The 14516-nt window shown below is 40.5% G+C and overlaps 1 protein-coding gene across 1 annotated transcript; it reads right to left on the bottom strand.

Annotated features, from left to right (window-relative positions):
* Nucleotides 1-67: 67 nt before the first annotated feature.
* On the bottom strand, nt 68-12790 carry ube2z (ubiquitin-conjugating enzyme E2Z). Its single transcript, XM_084744102.1, has 7 exons — nt 11877-12790; nt 7572-7644; nt 5691-5878; nt 5382-5493; nt 2702-2814; nt 2461-2551; nt 68-422 (listed from the first exon to the last, which is right to left on the bottom strand). The coding sequence occupies exons 1-7, from the start codon at nt 12338-12340 to the stop codon at nt 240-242; spliced, it is 1224 nt and encodes a 407-aa protein (XP_084600228.1). The 5' UTR covers nt 12341-12790; the 3' UTR covers nt 68-239.
* Between the last annotated feature and the right edge of the window lie 1726 nt (nt 12791-14516).

Raw genomic sequence — 14516 nt, 5'->3', positions numbered from 1 at the left:
TGACTTGTGGATGGTGTTTATTTCTCATTGTCAAGAGAGCACTACCATTTCTTCTCTCTCTGCAACATCTGTACAACAGAAGCATGATTCCAATCCTAAACTCTAGACTCACAAAAGCCTTTAACGTAGGTGTTGCATTCTCATCTGTGATTTTGTTTCTCCACTGCAAACAAAACAAAAAAAGGTCCCTTTGTCTTCAGTTCTTGGCCTGGCTTTGAGGTCCAGCACCATCTAAGGAGTCAGGGCTGGGAGCTGCCCTGACTGTCGGGGTCCGTCCCAGAAGAGCTGGTATCTGAGTCCGAATCGTCATCATTGTGGTCATCCTCCGCCAGGCTTTTCTCCCGTATTCGCCTGTGGGTGGCACTGAGGCGAGCCAGCAAGCCCTGGTAGTCAAAACGACCACGCTTCTCACCAAATGGGTCCTGGGGAGAGGGATGGAAAAATAACCAGAAGTGAGCTAGGTTTGGGCATATAAGCACACAGCCATAGAGCTTGACGCGGTGGCACCTATATTCTGACGTCTCGCTCAAGGTAGAACCTTGAGCAGTGACAATAAACCTTGTGTGAGAATGATGAACCAGTCGAAAAACTTGACCTGTTTGCAACCACTTTGGTTTGACCAGGTTGATAAATGGGAAGATGAATTTGCCAGGATCCACACAAATATTTCAAAGAATGATACATGCATGCATGCAAGTTAAAGGTAAGACCTGACGCCTGCCCAGCCTGCACTGGAAACACTGTCATGTTAGGCTAGCAAACATGAAGTCTACAGTAAACCATAATGTCAGATGACAAATAAATCCATTTTGTATGTACTAACATTATATGGTTCAAAAGCAAGTTTTTCCTCAGCACAGTCGCCTCAGTGCTTGCTCTTGGTGGGAACAACTGGGTTTATAAAGAGTACAGTCTAGACCTGCTCTATATGAAACATGCCCTGAGATAAATGTTATAATTTGGCACTATACAAATAAAATGAAATTGAAATTCCTGATCAATCTGTGCATCACTGCTAACATAACCTGTCATTGCTGTTTTATGAAGGACTAGTGTTCTAGTCTTTTTTGGCAGGTTTCATATTGCAAGATAAGATTATGAAACAGAATCCGGAATCATTTGATATAATAGAAACATAACAGTCTAATGGTAGCTAATAGCTACCAAATATGTTGTTTTACCTAATATGGCCGGTGTCCCTCCAGATTTTCACTATCTGTCTTTTCAGTTGCTAATCAATTGTGAAGTTGTGACATGACAGCAATTTGTCAGATGTGGTACGTTTGTAAGAATTTCCACCTGGAATTATCATTAGTCTTTTGACAGCAGAATCTGAGATTCCCACAGTGAGATGAAAGTAACTGTGTGAATATGGTACATGCATTTGTCCTGATGACTCTGCTGCAGAAGAGGTGTAACATATAGCTACTAGCTGTATCTGTACTTATATCTCAAAAAGACTGAGATTGATTTTCTGTGTTAAGTTGTATGCTCTTCAGTTTAAGTTAGTTACTCAAAAAATATAATAAAATCTAATAAATAACAAATATTTTAGCCATGTACCTATTTATTTTTCATTATTTACCACTTTCATTCTATTTTATTTTATTTTTCTTGGGTGCCTTTATTGGACAGTTAACAGTACAGGCAGGGCATGAGGAGAGAGATGGGGTGTGACATGCAACAAAGGCCCAGCTCTTTTGTAATGCTGATTGAGTATTTTTTTAACTGAAAATATGGCAGAATTTGAGTGCAGTAAAGAGTGTCTCCAAACATTTTGCTTTGACTGGTGACTGTTACTGACAATGCATGCCAACAATCACAACTAAAACTGTAACAAAGACGGATTTGTTCTTAAGTGGAGTCTAAGAGTGATTTAAGAGAACTTGTAGCATTCACTACTTTTCTTGTATTTTGAATGTTCTTCTTTATTATTTCAGTGGCAGTCAGATCCTCAAGTAACACGGTATTAACAGCACTAGTTTTTCCCGTCCTTTGCTTCAACAGGTCCCCACGCTGTTCAAATTATATACTTTTTTTAAGTGGACGACTGTAAGCAGGACTTCAAATTCCAGACTCGTAAAGTTCTTCTTTTTTACTCTTTAATGTCACTCTCATGAAGGAACACTTCCTGACATATGAGGCAGGAAGTGCAGCCTTATGTGGCATTAGTGTCATGCATGTGCACTGAAATTTGCACAGGTGGATCTTTTACATATGCATCTGAAGTTACGAGCATCTGCTGAATCTGACGTGGCGCGTTTCTATAAGTTCTTTGAATGAAAAACTTAAAAGAATATGAAAATGTTCTTGAGTGTACCGTTCCACCTTTAAGATACTGTGTAAATGGTGAACCTTACATTGTCACTAGAAACATAATGACAATAATCTACAAATGGAAAATGGAAAACATAAGTGAGCAGAACATGGATTTGAATAAACAATAATAAATGTAGTCACCTGCATGTTCTGTCCTTGCAGATGCAGTCTCTCTTTGCAAACTCCCTCGTAGAAATCATAGTATTCTAGGAAGGACTTTTCCATCACACTCCTAAAACAAACACGCACAATAGAGTGAATGAAGAGGAGCAAGCAAGTGAGAAGGACAGGAGAAGAGCGTAGAGAGGAGACACATTAAAAACAGATAGAAAAGTGAAAAGATGGACAGTAAAGATTAGTTGGACAACTCAGTTGGTCTCACCACAAAGCCTCTGGACAGGGGACTTTACCCTCCAGCATGTCACACACAGCCACCCTCATGGTTTCATGGCGGATACACTCATTGTAGTTCTTACTGTCTCCTGGGTGGCGCTCCTGAGACAGGCACAGACAGACACAGACACACATTGATGAAACTGCAGTACAAAACGAAGCCTGGCTCTACACTGGTTATGACTGTCACATAGCTGGTATTATTTTATACATAGTCACCGAATTTCAGAACTGTCACTTTTCAACTGGAATCATCCCTCAATGAAATTAAATTTCCCCTCAAAGCTGTGGTAGGCAACATATTTTTGGCATCACTGAGTAATAATTCCATAATAACCTTCCAGCATATTGTAAATCAAGTGGTCAGAAAAAAATTAGACCTCTACACCTCCTTTTCACAGGTTATCTTAGGCACCAGATGTTGCTATTGCCTGCCCTAGTAGTGCAGCTGCATATACAGCCATTTTTTGCTAAGCCAATGTGAAAAAAGTCAGAATATTTTTCATGCACATACTATTTCAATATTACAATTTCAGAAACAACCTGAAGCTTTGTCCCACATATCAGTGTAAATGATGTCTGAACAGAGCTGAACGGGTGTCATATGTTGTCCTGGCTGGTGTTTTCTCCTAGACCAGGGGTTCCAAAACTTTTTTCTGGGGACCCATTTTCGATGACAAAATGACAAACCATCGTGACTGAGCTTCTTCCAAATGTCTGAGCCCCTCACACCCTGAGAGTTGTCTGGCTTTGAAATCCAAAGAAGTGCCACACTGGTGTGCTGACCTGTCCTTTTTCTTATCTGCACTCGTTTTGCATACTGTTGTCTCATGTGTCAGTCATGCTGTTTGTTGCCTCATGTGTAACTCCACACCATTTCTCACATGTCGATGGGGCAACCAAACCACAAATTGTCTGTTTGCGCATCACTTGTAGCACCTAGGGATGTGATTGGCTGATCATGAGCCAGGGAGGGAACACACGTTGGGTCTTTCTGTAAAATGATTAGCTGTTTGTGTGTCAGTCGCTGCATTATCAGAGGATATGACAGGCTGTTTATAAGCCAGGGCGTATTCATTTCATGCTTTCATGGTGGTTTGCATTTAATTCATTTTAAGCAAAACTATTAAACATTTTATCAAACTACTTTCTCACAACTACTTGTGTCTTAGGTACTTTTCGTATCTAAAAGTCCTGATCAAGGTTATGTCACTACTACCAGCAGTACCAAAGTTAAGCAACACCTAAAAAGTGTCACATTTTTTCCAGTTGACTCTTTATAAAGTTGTCAGATAGATGTCAATTTAACATCCACTCCTGTGACCCATTTTGTTTTGGTGATTGGTGACACTACCAACAAACCAAACCATGGTTCAGTTTGATCTGGACTGAGACCACCTCTTTTCGCTGGTCCAAAGTCTGGCTTTTTGGTCTGGACTGTGGTCCAGGAGGTTTCACACCTCTAATTTTGGTCCAGATCAAAGTGAAAAGTCTGAAAGTCTTGACCTTGTTTGGGCCAGTTAAAACAGACCCTGATCTGTTTGCCCATTTAGTCCAGTTTGTTTGGGCTAGTGTGAAAGCTGTCAATTGAACCTTAGTGCACACCAAAGAATCAGGCCGAGTCTGCCTGAAAAGGTGGGTCTTGGTGCGGTTCCAAGGGAACTCTGTTGCAGTTCATTTGTAGTGTGAAGGCAAACATACCAATCACAGGATTTTATGATAGAAGATGTGATATTAGCATGATTTCAAAAGCTAAACTGCTAATAAATCCATCAGCTGATTGTGAAATATGTTCAGAAGTCGATCGTATAATTGATAAGACATGTATAGCCTATATTTATTAATTTAGTAACAGGTGAGTACTTCAGTGCAGGTATTACAGCAGATTAACAGGTGAAAGGCAGTTAAAACTGCTGTATCCTACTCTGTGTCTTTGTCTGTGACAGTGTGGACATTACGCACATACAAGATACTGCAGGTCAGTGAGGTGTGCACAGGTGTATAGTGTCCTGGAAGATACAAGACTACTCCTTTTCATTGTGTTTCTATCTGTCAGTCATTATACATAACAAGCTGCAATTTGCTAAATATTGCTTAGGACTGGTTGGTTGTGAGCTCTTAAATATTCACATCTTAAGCATTTGATTTTTGCACATGGGTCCTGATGATGCAGGATGACAATTACTAAAACTGTTGAATCAATGAGTTACCTGTCAGCCTGTAAAACAGCATGTTTCCTTCACTTGGTTCATTTATAATAATTCAATGTGAACATGAACCACAACCAAGACTAAAATGCAACAATATTTATTTTTTTAACCTTTTGGTCTAGACCAAATGAACCAAACTACAGCTGTGAAAAGGCCCTTAGATGCTTTTCAGGGACAATGGATACAAATGGACACACTGTTTTGTGCAAAAGCTTTGTGTTTTAGTTTAGTTTTAATTATTATGGATACGGTGTGTTCATCAGCTCTGACTTCTGTTCCCACATGACACTGACTCAGTGTGTTGAGGTACATGTGGTAAAGAGCCTTGCATAAAAGCTTTACTGATTTTATCATTTGTTTCAAATACAAAGATGTGTCACTGCTGTTTAGTAAACTTGTTCCTTAAAGCACCTCGAAGGCAAACTCACAGATTTTTGCATAGAGAGAAAGACAGAGTACCTGTTCAAATCCAGGTTCATTATGATAGGGGTTCTCTGTCATCAGAGACTGGATGGAGATGAGGACAGATGAGATACTCTGAGCTGGACTCCAAGCTGGGCCTGTCCATGTCCTACACACACACACACACACACACACACACACACACACACACACACACACACACACACACACACACACACACACACAGATTATACCACTGTGTCATAGTTACAATGTATTAACTCCAAGTCAGACAGACACACATTTACTGTCTCTCACCATGACCAACCATCTGACAAATACAAACTGAAATGAACTCTGACTCACCCCAGGATGCTGAGGCAGACCTTGCCATTGCGGTAAAAATTGGGGTTGAAGCGGACAGTGTTGTGTCCGGTGGTGATGAGCTTGACCCGCGGTGGGTGGATGGGGTAGTCTGGGGGGCAACGGAAGAGGAAGAGGAAGAAGCCGCCCTCATACGGTGTGTCGAATGGCCCTGTGATCAGGGCATGGATCTGAGTGGAGATGAAAGAGAGGCAGAGCTGGATTAATGTATAAGAGGAACACAAGGTGTTGGGAGGAGGGGTCTAGAGAGATCATGAGATGGATGCATAGGGAGAGAGGGATGCTGGGAGTGAACAGACTCTGGAGCAGAAAATCTGACCTGAAATACAACTGACAACATTCACATTAGAGCCCGCTGTGAGGAGGAAATGTAGAGAGAAGAACATCAAGTTTCAGTGATTCCATGACCTAAAAACTTTACTCCTTCCTTCTCCTTCCTTGTGTCTTAGTGGTTCTTCCTGATCTGATTTCTGCTCTAGTTGAAGTGGAAAACCCCATCAAGCCAGTCAAAGTGTGACACGTGCTGGAAAATGCCCTGATACTGCCCAACATGCATACAATGTTCTTCTACAGTCTATGAATAGTTCAACCACCTGTACTAATGGCAGTATTTCTACAGAGTTCAAAATAACTTCTAATTGCCAGTTAATTCTTCTAAGTTCATTTTTGAACATGGAAAACTCTCCATGGGCAAACAGACAGTGAGCTGCAGTTGAAATCACTGAAAAAAGCTAACAAGAGGAATTCTGTCAAATTCATATTTCCACTTAATCTTCTGTCTAAAAAAAAGTCAAATGAAAATGTGAAAAAAGAATGTTGTTGCTGTTTATTTAATCACAGCAAAAAATAAGTGAGTTCATAAGAGGTCACAGACACAAACAGACACTCATAGTTTGATCAAGTACTTTTCATGATAGCTAAACCAAACATTTCGGACTCTTAAACTGCAGCTGCAATGTTTAATCAATTAATTGACTATTAACTTAATTGCCAACTATTTTTATAATCAATTAATTAGTTTGAGTACTTCTCTAAGAATTTTCTGCCTTCGGCTTATTAAATATGAATATTTTTGGTTTCTCTCCTCCTCTCTGACAGTAAAGTGAATATATTTGGGTTGTGGACAAAACAAGACATTTGAGGACGTCATCTTGGACACTGATCAACATTTTTCACCAACTTCTGACATTTTTAGGCAAACAACTCTTACTTGAATTATTGAGAAAATAACTGACCGATAAATTGACTATAAAAATAATTATTTGTTGCAGATTGGATATCAAAAAGCCTGAGTTTAAATGCATCCAGATTGAAATCTGATCACTTACTAGCCACATTTTGAAAAGGTGTAAATGCAGCCATCTCTCTCAGATAGATACATGTTATCTTTACCCCTCCCAAGTGTAACTATGTCACCAAGTGCTCTGTAGAAACAGACACTACAGTCTTTATAGCCTGTGTCTAGCAGATATGATCATACAGAAGACAGACCATGCTGCTGTAGTGTTTTTCTGATCCCTGGTTCATACACTGAATGATCTGTGTGAATGAGAGTGTGTGATGGCAATATTTTTCTCTGTGTTAGAGTCAGTCAATGGCCACTTGTTGTTTTGCACCAGATACTCTACCTCTGGTGTTTTTAGCTGCTACCAAACAGTTTCAGGTGCATTACCACCACCGTCTGGACTGGAGGAGATTAGACCCATGTGGCCCAGGGAGAACCAAGTCACAGTTACCATCAGATCTGTGACTACATGTGTTTAAGTGTTAAATCTCAGCGATTTTATCAGGATATGAGACACTTGACAAGTGTACATAAGGTTGTGGTGTGAGAGCCTTGTCACAGGGGACCTGGCTTTTTACCTTGGTCATATCTTGCGGATCAGGGACAACAAACATCCCTGGTGGAGGTTCCTTGTAGATAGACATGATGTCCCTGCAGAGACAGACAAGAGGTTAGAGGGTTAGGATTAGAGGAAGGACAACAACTGAGGTTCCTGAAAGGAATTCTAGAGGTGGAAAGAATCTTAACAAACAGATATCTGCTCCTGATGTGATGAAATTCCACTCATCTCCATTGTATTAATTAGACAGAAATCTCGCTGACATCTCAAAACCACAACTACAGGCAAATCCAAAACTAGCTGGCTCAATGTCACAAGAAAAGTGAAATTCATCGTTATGTAATTTGTGTGAACTGACCAACTCAGCTTGTGGTGCTCAAAGCACCAAAAAATACATTTGAAAAAAAACAACGTGTCTTTCAAGAAATCATGACTGTCACTTAAGATAACCTACATACAGTATGTCACAAAAGTGAATACACCCCTCACATTTCAGCAACCATTTTATTATATCTTCTCAAGGGACAATATTATAGAAATGAAACTTGGATATACTTTAAAGTAGTCAATGTACAGCTTGTATAGCAGTATAGATTTTCTATCCACTGAAAATGACTCAACACACAGCCATTATTGTCTAAATAGCTGGCAACACAAGTACAGTACAAGTACACCCCTAGTGATACCTGTACATGCAAAGCCACCTGTCCTATTCATCATGTTCATGTTTTTGCCTGCTTGACTGGACCATACAAATTTTTGTGTCATGGATTGGAGCTGTCAAATTTGATACTTTGGGTACAATTCTCTCATATTGGCCACTGGAAGTTCAACATGGCACCTCATGGCAAAGAACTCTCTGAGGATGTGAGAAACAGAGTTGTTGCTCTCCACGAAGATGGCCTAGGCTACAGGAAGATTGTAACACCCTGAAACTGAGCTGCAGCATGGTGGCCAAGACCATACAATGGTTTAACAGGACAGGTTCCACTCTGAACAGGCCTCGCCAGGGTCGACCAAAGAAGTTGAGTCCTCGTGCTCTGCGTCATATCCAGAAATTGGCTTCAAAAAACAGACGCATGAATGCTGCACACATTGCTGCAGAGGTTAAAGAAGCGGGGGGGCCGGCCTGTCAGTGCTAAGACCATACGCCGCACATTGCATCAAGTCAGTCTACATGGCCATTGTCCCAGCAGGAAGCCTCTTCTGAAGCTGGCTCACAAGAAAGCCCGCAAACCGTTTGCTGAAGACAAGCAGTCCAAGAGCATGAATTACTGGAACCATGTCCTGTGGTCTGATAAGACTAAGATAAACATTTTTGGCTCAGATGGTGTCCAGCAGGTGTGGTGGCGCCCTGGTGAGGAGTATCAAGAAAACTGTGTCTTGCCTACAGTCAAGCATGGTGGTGGTAGCGTCATGGTCTGGGGCTGCATGAGTGCTGCCGGCACTGGGGAGCTACAGTTCATTGAGGGAACCATGAATTCCAACATGTACTGTGACATACTGAAGCAGAGCATGATCCCCTCCCTTCCGAAACTGGGCTGCATGACAGTTTTCCAACATGATAATGACCCCAAAAACACCTCCAAGATGACAACCACCTTGCTGAGGAAGCTGAAGGTGAAGGTGATGGAGTGGCCAAGTATGTCTCCAGACCTGAACCCACCTGAGCACCTGTGGGGCATCCTCAAGCAGAAGGTGGAGGAGTGCAAGGTGTCTAACATCCACCAGCTCTGTGGTGTCATCATGGAGGAGTGGAAGAGGATTCCATGCCCAAGAGGGTTAAGGCAGTGCGAGATAACAATGGTGCTCACACAAAGTATTGACACTTTGGGCACAATTTGGACATGTTCACTGTGAGGTGTACTTACTTGTGTTTCCAGCTATTTAGACAATAATGGCTGTGTGTTGAGTTATATACAGTAAATCTATACTGGTATACAAGCTGTACACTGACTACTCTAAGTTATATCCAAGTTTCATTTCTATAGTATTGTCCCTTGAGAAGATATAATAAAATGGTTGCTGAAACATGAGGGGTGTATTCACTTTCGTGACATACTGTGCCTTATTGTGAACAGTTTCATGCAGGAACTACTTTTTTTCCATCATCTGCCAACTCTATCATTGTGCAGAAGGGAGTGTACATCTACTCATGAATGAGAGGCTTGCTTATGACAGCGCAGGATGTAAAAAAGAATGGCATCCTCCCTGGCTGAGCTTTAACCTCTTGTCTATGAGTACAGGGTGTAAAGTGTCAAATTTAAGGCCAAAACTAAACATCAAATGTGAAAACACAGGCATGCCCTTCTGAGTAAATATATTGTCATACATGTCTGTTCAAAATTATAAGATAAAATTACAATAACTGGTTGCAAATTTGTCCAAATATGTTTATTAGTGTGAAAAAATATATTTGTCCCTAATGATAGGGCCAAATGATTTGGAAAAAATATCTAATTGCTATTATTTTAACTGATCTTGCAATAGCGATTCAATTTGCCACGTTCAAAGGAATGCTAATTTTACTTAATTATTCTCATTTCATTTACAACATATCATCATGGTGTGATTTTTGCAAGGATGTGGACTAAACAAAGATGTTTTCTTAAGTCTGTAAAAATACGATGTGTAAGCCAGGACATTTCTGCTGCATCATCTACAGCAGCATTTAATTTGAAATAGTAGTCTGACAGACATTTTACATTTCACACATATTGCACCTCCTGCAACTCTAAAATTGCCATAGTCATACTGTAGTTTTGATAAAATTCTGATTAAAAGTTCAGACTCACTTAATGATATTAATCACTACAACTGACAGAGTCTGAAATGAGGCTATATCATGGTAGAATTCTCAATTTCTATGCTGAAAGTTATGGTTGTGGTTCTCTGTTCAGTTTATCACACTGAAATAAATAGGCCTAGGTAAATTCCATCCTGCCTCATTTAGCCTACAGACAGTCTGCTGTCATAATGAATCTTGTCAATTTCTTTATGTAGACTGGACTGATAACTGCACCACTTTTCACAGCAGATCTTTTGCCCACGAGTTGGGCAATTATTTATCTGCCAATGTTTCCTTCACATTATTTAGCCAATATCGTTCCTCTTATTTATATTCTGAGTAGGGACCTTTCAACTCTTGCTCAGTTCTCATTGGCAGATAGACTAAATGTACAGGCATTTGCACTTGGAGTCAGTTTTAGACCACTCAATAAATAAATATTCAAGACTTCCCCAAATTAAGATTATTTAATATTTTTAAGACTATTCGTAATTAATGTGAATTTTAAGACATGAGGCCACCTTGGAATAGAAGCAGACTTCTTTCTGCACAGTGACAGCACTGATAGGTGTGGCTCTCTAGAAAGTAAATACGTCCTACTTCCTACATGAAGCTGCTCAGACAAGGTCTGTGGATTATCCAGAGTAGCTGGGACAGGAGTTTTTCAAACGTCTATTGCTCTGGTGCTTTAGGCACCACAAGCTCAGTGCCATCTAGTTCCATTATATTGGAGAGAAGGCAGCAGAAAAATATGTTTTTTTGATCTTAGGCTCACCTGGCTCTTTAAAAATAACTTAAGAGGTGATCGTCATGAAGTGGGAAAATAACTTTTATACACTTCTAAATCTAAATCATTATTTTGTGTGTGTGTAATTTACCAGCATGTAGCAGTGCTCATTCCCCTCTCTGCGTACATCTATCCTAAGTATTTTTGGCTGAATTCAGGGGTGGAAGTAACTAATTACAAATACTCAAATTACTGTAATTAATTAGTTTTTGGCGTATTTGTACTCTTGTGAGTAGATTTTCAAGTCTGTACTCTTACTTGTACTTAAGTTTTTATTATACCATGTAATCTACTTAGTTACTTTCAAAAATATTTATTGAGTATTGAGTAAAAGTTGAATTAATGTCCAGACCTTTCAGTGGCATTTTTGTAGCCAATCAGGTGATCTGATCACAAACAGGCCAAAGAAAACCAGGACATATGGACGATAAACTTAGGGTTTGGAGAAGGAAGCCATTAGGAACTTAACCAATTAAAAATGTATTCATGGATATTTAATAGTTTAGAAATGGCATTAAATGCACCTCATTCGACATTGTTTTGTCTGGTGGAGCCATTTGTTGAATGAGAACCTTTAAATATTTAAGTTAACTCCTCTTTAAAGTCTCTTCAGGGTTCCAGTGAAAGCATAAACTTCATGAAAAGCTTTCACTTTCGATTTTTATTCAGCTCATGGCAAGTCAAGGCCTGAAATTACCTGAAAACTACAATAACACAGAAAAATGTAGAAAAGTGTTTGAGATAATGACCTCTTTATCCTCAGGATGCACTGCTGGGAAGCCTTCTCGTTGTCCCAGTCCGTACTGAGGGTCGGGTCCCAGGAGGTGGCGTGGATCTGGGACAGGAGGCCCGCTCCTGCCACCCCGGCCACCCCGCCGACCCCGAGCCCGACACCGGGGAGAGGTGAGGAGGCGTGTACGGTCGGTGAAACGGCCACGACGGGTGGCGAGGAGCCGGGGGTGAACGTGTTCCCAAAGCCGGCTGTAGCAGTGACAGCGGACATTGGGGCCACTACAGCGGTTAGGCCACTCTGCGCGGCCGCGGCAGGAGGAGGGGAGGCCGGGTTAGCGCTGGAGTGAGCACCGCTTCCTGCAGAGTGTCCTCCCGGCAGAGAGTTGGTCAAACTCGGCAACAGCGGAGCTCCGCCGCCCTGTCCGGTGACGCCTGAGCCCAGTGCACCGCCGCTGGACTGCTCGCCGAAGCTGTCCGCCATGGCTTCCGAGCTAGTGACGTTAAGCTCGAGTAAAAGCGCTGCTGTTGACTAATGTATGAGGCTAGCTAACTGTTAGCTGCATTGACAGCTGAGTGCCAAAGTTCCCTCTGCGTGTGTTGTCCAGTGGGATCAGAGAGCAGCGAAATGGACCAGAGCCGAACACAGAGACGAGGCCACAAAACAAGGCATTTCTTCCCACGACATGGTGGCTACTTATCGTTAGCTTCTGTGTTTTTCCCCAGGCCTCCAAAAAAGTATCAAGTCGTCAGCAAAATGACCCCGTCCACCCCGCTACGGCTTCTGAAGCAGCTTACCGCCCGGTTCTTATCGGTTTTAAGCAATATGGTGTCACAATTTGTATTTTAATCCGACCACATCCCCACTTGTCCATTCACGTAGCGCAACTTCAGGATCTGATTTCTTCTCAGTGAAGCTTCCTGAAATGACAAAGACGGGACATCCTTTGGGGACTTTCAAAATAAAATTCCTCTTCCGTTTTTTGCAATAAATTATATTATGTAGAATATTAGAGGGGGGAAAAAAGAGAAGAGGAAAAGTTTTTTAATTTGTATTTCGAGAATAAAGCCGAAATGTTACAAAATAAAGTAAAAATATCAAGAGTAAAGTTGAAATGTCAAAATAAAGTCAAAATGTTCAAAAATAAAAGTGAAATGTCAAGAATAAAGTTAAAATGTTGAGAATAATGTTGAAAATAAAGTCGAGATATCAAGAATATAGTTGAAAATGTTGAAAGCAACATTTTCCTAAACTAAATAGTGTATAGACTGATAAATGTAATCTATAATCCATAATCAGTCATCTGCTGTGTCTGCAGAGAGCCTGTCCTCTGTATTTCATTTGCTGTGCTCAAGATGCTTTATTAGCCAAAAACAGCAGCATCTGAGTCAACAATAAACTATCTCTCTGGTATGTTTACAAATAGCTCCAACAAATCATATAGATTCTACCTTTAAAGCCAAAATTTCGACTTTATTCTCAAATGAAATAAAATTTCTGAATTTGAGAGTTCTGTTTTATTCTCAACATTTCAACTTTATTTCCAATAAAACTTCCTGATTTTTTTTCCTTATTCCTGGCTCTAATACTCTTCCATACAATAAATTGTAGTGAAAGTGGTAGGTTGAAAATTAGGATTGAATTATTCCATCACAGTATTCATGGAGATACCTGTGATACATGTAAACCCACTTGAATTCTTTTCATATAAAATCTTGAGAACGCTTTTTTCCTTGAGGGGTCAAGACCGGTGATACTTCAATACCAAAATTAATCTCTTGTGATGTGACATCCAGACCATGTTAATAACTACTTCCTATTCCCCAGTACCTGGAAATGAGTGAGTCCTATATTATGACAACTAAACATGACATTAGCGGAATCTGGTATAATCTCCAATGCCGTACATGTAGTGTACCTCTCCCTCAAGTGTGTAATAGCATGTTTTGGCATGTTTCAGTCAAGTATTACACAATCACATACCGCTGACACTAGTCCTACCGTACATGATGCTTCCTGTGGTGTTTTATTTGTTGAGTTGTTTATAACTACCATGTAGCAATTTGTTTCTACTAATTCAGTTCTTCTAACATCAGTTCTTTCTACACAAATACAGTGTTTCCTCTCTCTGACACTGGGCCATTGTTTGCTGTTTGGCTATTTGAACTGCATACTTTTCTCGTCTGGCTCTGTGAAACAGCTTGTGTTCAGGTCGTCACTGTGCACTCACGCAGTTCAATAACATCCAGTTTAACCATCTAAACTTTAAAAACAACAGTTTTGTTTAGCTTTCTTCACAGATATTAATAAAAGGCAGAGAATTTAGCACACTGTGTATATATTTTTCAGGTTTCTTAAACCCCATTAACATCAAGACATCTTGCAACCCCAAAGTGGCGACCCCTAGTGGAGGTCAGGATACCAAGATTGGGAGCCAGCACTTGAAGGGATAGCTCACCCAAAAATGTAAATTCAGTCATTATCTTCTCACCCTCATACCGATTGAGGGTCAAGTTTAGTTTTGAAATCCACCAAACACTGTTGGGGACTGTTAACTTCAAGATTATCACAAATATTGTGTTTTCACAAGAGCTCCAACAAGTTTTCAAATGTACTGTTACATCTTACATATTGTCATTGAAATGTTTTAAAGGCATAG

Source organism: Lutjanus erythropterus, chromosome 19 (genome assembly GCF_056507025.1).
Source record: "Lutjanus erythropterus isolate fLutEry1 chromosome 19, fLutEry1.hap2, whole genome shotgun sequence".
Lineage (NCBI taxonomy): Eukaryota > Metazoa > Chordata > Actinopteri > Lutjaniformes > Lutjanidae > Lutjanus > Lutjanus erythropterus.
This window is presented reverse-complemented; position numbering and strand designations above follow the sequence as displayed.

Bases quoted from the DNA above. Each gene is read 5' to 3' on its own strand.
- ube2z (XM_084744102.1), bottom strand. From the start codon at position 12,340: ATGGCGGACAGCTTCGGCGAGCAGTCCAGCGGCGGTGCACTGGGCTCA. The intron at 7,645-11,876 runs GTCATTATCTCA...CTGTCTCTGCAG, and splicing joins TGCATCCTGAGGATAAAGAG to GGACATCATGTCTATCTACA. The intron at 5,879-7,571 runs GTAAAAAGCCAG...ATCTCCACTCAG, and splicing joins ATCCGCAAGATATGACCAAG to ATCCATGCCCTGATCACAGG.